Below are 6,452 nucleotides of genomic sequence, written 5' to 3'. Positions count from 1 at the left end.
TTTTTTTTACAGATGAAGAAACTGAGGCTGGGAAAAGCTAACACCTGGCCCAAGGTCACAATAAAGGGTGGAGCTGGGACTCCAAAGCAGGAAGTTCAGCCACCTGTAGGGACCACACTCCTGACCACTAGGCCTACACTGCTGGTGGCCTCAGCCTCTTGCTATCTTCTCCAGGAGCCTCTTCCCTCCTGCCTGTGGCTGGTGATGGGTATTTTTTCCTCTCTCCATCCTCTCTTCAGTCAGGACCATCCAAGGAGGTTAAATGCAAGATGCGGGAGCCCTTGGGACCATTTTCTCCTAAGAAGACCTGTGGCTGTCCTAAAGCCTGTCCTGTGCCCTTTGAAGGCCCCCAAGGCTCCCTTTGTTTCCTCAGGCCAAGTACTGGGCGGCCTAGCATCCACCCCACCCTCATGTCCCAGGCCGAGGAACTCTCCCACCCTGTCCTTGACGGGCCTCGTTTAGCTTGTGCTACAGACACCCAGGAAAAACCGAAGCATTTCTCCTCTGCATGCCCAGTCCTGGAGGAAATGCTCTCATTCCAACCAGCATTCAAGAAAACCTCCAGACGTGCCACAGGAAGCTGCTGCTGCTGCCACCCGAGGAGCTAGTCATCAGAGTGCACAAAGGAGTCGACCCTGGTTGCAGGGAGCAGCCCTGGTCTCAGACAGGACGAGCCAGAGGTCAGGCCAGAAGCACGGAGACGTGGCCGGCACGGAGGGGACTAAGCGACAGTACGGGTCAGAGCCCGTCCCAGCAGGCCTGGCAGCTTAGCGGATCTCTCCAAAATAAGGAGGTGCGTGGAGAAGAGCAGCAATTAGTCCTGGCCGTGGAGGAAGTGGGAGTGGCAGGAAGATGAGTGAAGCGCTTGGGTTACAGCATGGGAAAATCTCACTGGGGCCATCCTCCCGGCTCAGTGCTCACTCGCCTCGCTCAGCCTCCTAGCACAGGCAGTGTGCACTGTGCTCCCTGACAGCCACCATTCCGGGGGGTCCGAGCCCAAGGCGTGGGGCCCGTGCTCCTCCCTCACAGCTCTGTGCCAGTCCCCGACCCACCGAGGGGCCAGCCTTACTTTCCGCTACTGTTGCGGCTCTTCCCTCTCTTGCGGGGGGGCGACAGGGCGCTCGGGGCGTGGGTCCGTTTCCTCGGCCTGCCAGGGCCTCTGCGTGCCAAGCTTCTATGGGGTTCCTCGCGCCTGTCCCTTAAAGAGAATCACACGCTTGGCTGTGAACCTGGGGGGCGGGCGGGACGCAGAGAAAGGGCACACGGTGCACACACATCACTCAGGTCCACACACACCTCCAATGGCCTGCCACAGCTGATCTATTGAGCACTGGCACCTGCCACTGCCTTAGTGGGCCCAGTGGGGCGGGGGCCCCACAGGGTGCGGGCTGGGGGCGCACACTCACTCGGAATCCCGGCGTCTCTGCAGCTTCACCAGCTCGCGCTGTTTCTCTTTGTACTGTCGCTGTACCTCTGCCAGCCGCATCCGGAAGTCCAGCTCCAAGGCGTCCATGTCCTCCAAGGAGGACTTCATTGCATACATCTGCAAGGTACGCCAGGAAAGGAAGAGGAGAGAGATGAGACACCGACACCCGCTGATGCCCACCTCCTTGTCGGGTGCCCACTCTCATGGACAAGGACAGTGAACTTTACACCGAGAGCTGGGACTCCAGGGTCATAAAAAGACCCTAGCTCAAAGCCCATCGCTGCCACTTACTAGTTGTGGCCTCAGCCTCAGTTGTACACTAGGGACTGTCATACCAACTTTGCAGGGCTATGTCAACACTAAATTAGATGACATGTGTAAAGCACAGCACCTTGCACGTAACTACTGCTCCATCAATGAGGGCGATTGTGTTATTTCTAAATGGAGGCTCAGAGAGGGAGCCACTTGCCCGAGGTCCCCCAGGCAGCAAAGGGCAGGGCCAGGTCTGGTTCTCAGGCTGCTCTCTTCCTGATCCGTCATGCTGCTGCCCATGTGATATGCCTGACGTGACAGCAGATTGATGGAATGAATCCCGGAGAGGGAAACGACTTGCCCAGGACCACAGAGCAAGTCAGTACAGGAAGCTGGATGCAGGTCAGACTCTGACTCCAAAGCCAGCCAAGTCCCAGGCAAGATGGCACCTTTGTGCGGGGGACAATCTCCCCTGCCTCCGCCCCCCGCAGGACATAGGCAGAAAGAAAAACCAGAACAGCTCACCCGCTCTTCTTTCTTCTGCATCCAGCTGTACTTCTTGTTGGGGTTCAGTTCCCGCGGGAGCCGCAGGCTCTTGAGTGGGTCCACAAAGGGGCCATCCAGCACCTCCTTCAGCATGTGGCTGCTGGCCGCCAATAGGCTCTCCAGCGAGGGCCGCACAGCCAGGCCCTGCTCCATACCTGCAGATGGGAGATAGATGAGCTGTGCAGATAGCAGGGTCTGAGCTGTTGGTGAGTGTGCTGCACCCATCCTGCCTGGCGCAAGGCAAGACTCATGGACACTGCACCACCCCCATCTCTGACCTAAACAAGGAGGAGACTTAAGGCCAAGGCCACACGGCCCCCCAAGGTACTGTCTGGATGAAGGCCTTTCCAAGACAGAGGATGGCTGGCTGGTTAGCTCAGTCGGTTAAAGCATGGTGCTGATAACACCAAGGTCCAGGGTTCGATCCCTTTACTGGCCAGCCACACACACACACACAGACACCACACACACACATCACACACACGCACGCACACATACACACACCCTAGTGTGTTAGGAAACAGCACTAAGAGAAAGAACAAGTGAGAACAGAGAATACACAGCATGGTCCTGTCCCTCACAGTGTTTGCTGGTGCACGGTGAAACTTCAGCACCAAAGGTCGACAGAGGCTCTTTCTAGGAGTGGGCTCTCTTTTTGCTTATTGTACTTATAATTTTCCATGGTGAATATGCATGGCTCTCATAATCAAAAAAAAAAAAAAAAAAAAAAAAAAAAAAAAAAAAAAAAAAAAAAAAAAAAAAAAAAAAAAAAAAAAAAAAAAAAAGAGCCTAAGATAAAGAGCACAAATTAAGCAGAAAGGTGTGAAGAACAAAGCCTTCCTCCTCCCTAGCACAAAGCTCCCTCCCTGGAAGAGGCCACTTTTGATGCAATTTCTGGTAGATGGTTCCAGAAATGTTCATGCATATTCAAATATACATAAGACACATGGGAACCTCTTATAAAACAAAAATGGTATCAATCATTACATTACTGTATCACATTTTGGTATTTTTTTGCTTAATGTCTTTTCATATGAGCACATAACAAACATCTACCTCATTCTTATTATTACCTTGAACCTTATAAAAAATCGCCATTTCTGAAGTTTGAAAATTCTAAAGTATCAGCAATTTTATATGGCCAACCCTAACAACAACCTAGAATTCTCTTGCATTGATGAGTTTTAATTAATCTAAATAACACCCATTGATGATATTTACATTGCTTCTGACTTTTTTTTGTAGTGGACAGGTAGGCACGCGGCTGGGACATGTGTGTTAGGAAAATTCCTGCCAGTTTGATTAATCTAATTAAGGTGTGCCTTGATAAACATTCCAATTACCCTCCAAAGAGGTTGCTCCAACCTAGAATCTCAACAATACAAGCATGTTTGGGCCTCTACCAAATTAAAGTGAGTTTTTTTTTTTTTTTTTGTCCTTTTTGAGACCGGCCGCACCGCAAGGTCTTCCCTATATAGGATCCGAACCCGCGGCGGGAGCGCTCCTGCGCTCCCAGCGCCGCACTCTCCCGAGTGCGCCACGGGCTCGGCCCTAAAGTGAGTTTTAATTTTTTAATCGTCTGTGATCTAAAATATGATCAAGTTTCATGAATGTTCCACATATGCTTGAGAAAAACAAGTATATCCTCAATCATCAACGTACAAAGTTCCATAAGATTGACAATAATTCTATTGTTTAGATTACGGCCTGTGTACCCGCTACTGTTTGGGGTGGACCATTCTGTTGTGGGGCTATCCTCCGCACTCACTGTAGAATGTCTACTAGCGCCTCTTGCATTTACCCACTAGATGTCAGTAGTACTCCCCACAAATCGTGACAACCAAAAATTATTGCCAATTTGGAGGGGGGGGAATGGGCAAAATCGCTCCTAGTTGAGAATCACTGGTTTTGCTCTTCTACATCTTCAGGGAAAGTGAGGCCACAAAGCAGCAAACCTCATCAGCTCCCAAGGGTTGGCATTAGCTTGAAGCTGTCTGGCCTACCCACAGTCACACTTCTGCACCACCTAGCCCCCTCCGAGACGTATGATTCTTAGGTGTTGGGTAAGGCAGGGACAGTTGCTCTGTTTTACAAGAGGGAACAAAGGTAAAACTATGTCACCTCCTTCACCTTCCAACAATCCAGATTTGCTGAGGCTCTCAACTGACAGCCAGGGGATGCCTAAGTGACCTCGAAACCAGACGTTACTGGGTCAATTGTGTCCCCCTGCAATTTAATATGTTGCAGTCGTAACCCTCAGTACCTCCAAATGTGAAGACAGGTTCTTTACAGAGGTAATCAAGTTAAAGTGATGTCATTGGGATGGGCTCTAATCCAATATAGTAGTCCCCCCTTATCCACAGGGAGTATGTTCCAAGACCCCCAGTAAATGCCTGAAATCATGGGTAGTACCAAACTCCATATATCAGTTTTTTCCTGTTTATACATATCTATGATGAGTTCCATATATAAATTAGGCATAGTAAGAGATTCGCAATAACTAATAATAAAATAGAACGATTATAACAATATGGTACAATGAAAGTTATGTGAATGTGGTCTCTCTCTCTCTCAAAATATCTTAATATTTTGGGGCCAGCCCGTGGCTCACTTGGGAGAGTGCGGTGCTGATAACACCAAGGCCCCGGGTTCGGATCCCATATAGGGATGGCCGGTTAGCTCACTGGGTGAGCATGGTGCTGACAACACCAAGTCAAGGGTTAAGATTCCCCTTACCAATCATCTTTTAAAAAAGAAAAAAAAAAAATCTTAATATTTTCAGACCTCTATTGACCTCTGGTAACCGAAACCACAGAAAGTGAAACCACAGATAAGGAAGGACTACTATAAGACTGGTGTCCTGGCCGGCCCGGTGATGCACTGCTACAGTGCACCGCTTGGAGCGCGGCTGCGCTCCCACCGAGGGTTCGGATCCCACATACAGACCGGCCGCTCACTGGCTGAGCGAGGTGCGGGAGCAACACCGAGGGTTGCGATCCCGTTGCCGGTCACGAAAAAAGACAAAAAGGAAAAAAAAAAAAAAAAAAAACTGGTGTCCTCACAGGAAGGGAAATTTGGACATAGAGACACACGTGGAGGGAAAACAATATGAAGAGACACAGGGAGAAGACAGCCATCTCCAAGCCTGGAGAGAGCCTGAAACGGATTCTCCCTCATAGCCCTCAGAAGGAACCAGCCCTGCTGACACCTTGATCTCAGCAACTTCTGGCCTCCAGAACTGTGAGACAATAAATTTTTTCTTGTTGAAATCGCCCAGCCTCCAGTAAATTGTTACGGCAGCCCCAGCAAACTAATACAACAGACTGTGGCTTTACCACTATAGAGGGGACATGAAGGCTGGTGGTGACACCATGAATCAGGAGCCAGGGCTGCACTGAATGCCAGCCAGAGCAGGCTGGAGTGCGCAAGGGGAGGGGGTAAAGGGGGGCAACAGGCCCCAAACCAGGTGACCCGTGGGCTGCAGCCCGGGGGGGGTGGGGTTCCGGACACCTCCATGACTTCAGGCTCCTCCCTTCTCAGTCCCCATGGAAACCCACCACCATTGGGGAGGATCAAGGACATTTTCATTTTCTTCTAGAAAAAAAATTTTTTTCTATTGAACTATTTTAATGATCTGACAAAAGAAGCAGTGAACTTCAGAACAACAACAAAACACAGCCCAAGGAGTATGGGGGCGTCTCCCACAGGGGCCAACTGAAGCTTTGCCTTTCCAAGCTTCCTGGGGGCCATCTGACCGTGACAATCAAAATGCCTTGAAAGTGTGGCCTTGTTTTAACCCAACAATTCTACCTCTGGGGATATAACCCGAGGAAAATCAGAGATACGGACAAAGATTTTTTTCCAAGGATAATCATTACATTATTTCCAGCAACAAAAATAATGATAATAATAATAATATAGGCAAACAAAAATGCCTGACAATCTAGGATTGGGTCATCAAAGACCAGGGAGTCCACTGGGAAGAAAACTGGGTACTCACTAAAAAAAGGTTTTTTAAAAATTCACAGCTTTGGGGCCGACCGCGTGGCTCACTCGGGAGAGTGCAACGCTGGGAGCACGGCGGCGCTGGAGCACCGAGGCCGCGGGTTCAGATCCTGTATAGGGATGGCCGGTGCGCTCACTGGCTCAGCGCGGTGTGGGCGACACCACGCCAAGGGTTGCGATCCCTTTACTGGTCACACACACACACCAAAAAAAAAAAAAAAAA

At 50.1% G+C, this 6,452-nt stretch overlaps 1 protein-coding gene and 1 non-coding gene across 2 annotated transcripts in view; one reads left to right on the top strand and one right to left on the bottom strand.

Moving 5' to 3' along the window:
- The window catches only part of TNRC18 (trinucleotide repeat containing 18), a 98,358-nt gene that overhangs the window by 46,467 nt on the left and 45,439 nt on the right, over window positions 1-6,452 (bottom strand). Inside the window, exons 14-16 of the mRNA XM_008574420.1 lie at window positions 2,204-2,379; window positions 1,407-1,543; window positions 1,070-1,198 (exon numbers count right to left, since the gene is read on the bottom strand). Of these exons, the coding sequence (XP_008572642.1) occupies window positions 1,070-1,198; window positions 1,407-1,543; window positions 2,204-2,379 (442 nt within the window). The remainder of the gene's footprint in view (window positions 1-1,069; window positions 1,199-1,406; window positions 1,544-2,203; window positions 2,380-6,452) is intronic.
- TRNAI-GAU lies at window positions 2,590-2,663 on the top strand. The gene has a single exon. It is a non-coding gene; the product is annotated as a tRNA-Ile (tRNA).

Source organism: Galeopterus variegatus, unplaced genomic scaffold (assembly GCF_000696425.1).
Source record: "Galeopterus variegatus unplaced genomic scaffold, G_variegatus-3.0.2 Scaffold1044, whole genome shotgun sequence".
NCBI lineage: Eukaryota > Metazoa > Chordata > Mammalia > Dermoptera > Cynocephalidae > Galeopterus > Galeopterus variegatus.
This window is presented reverse-complemented; position numbering and strand designations above follow the sequence as displayed.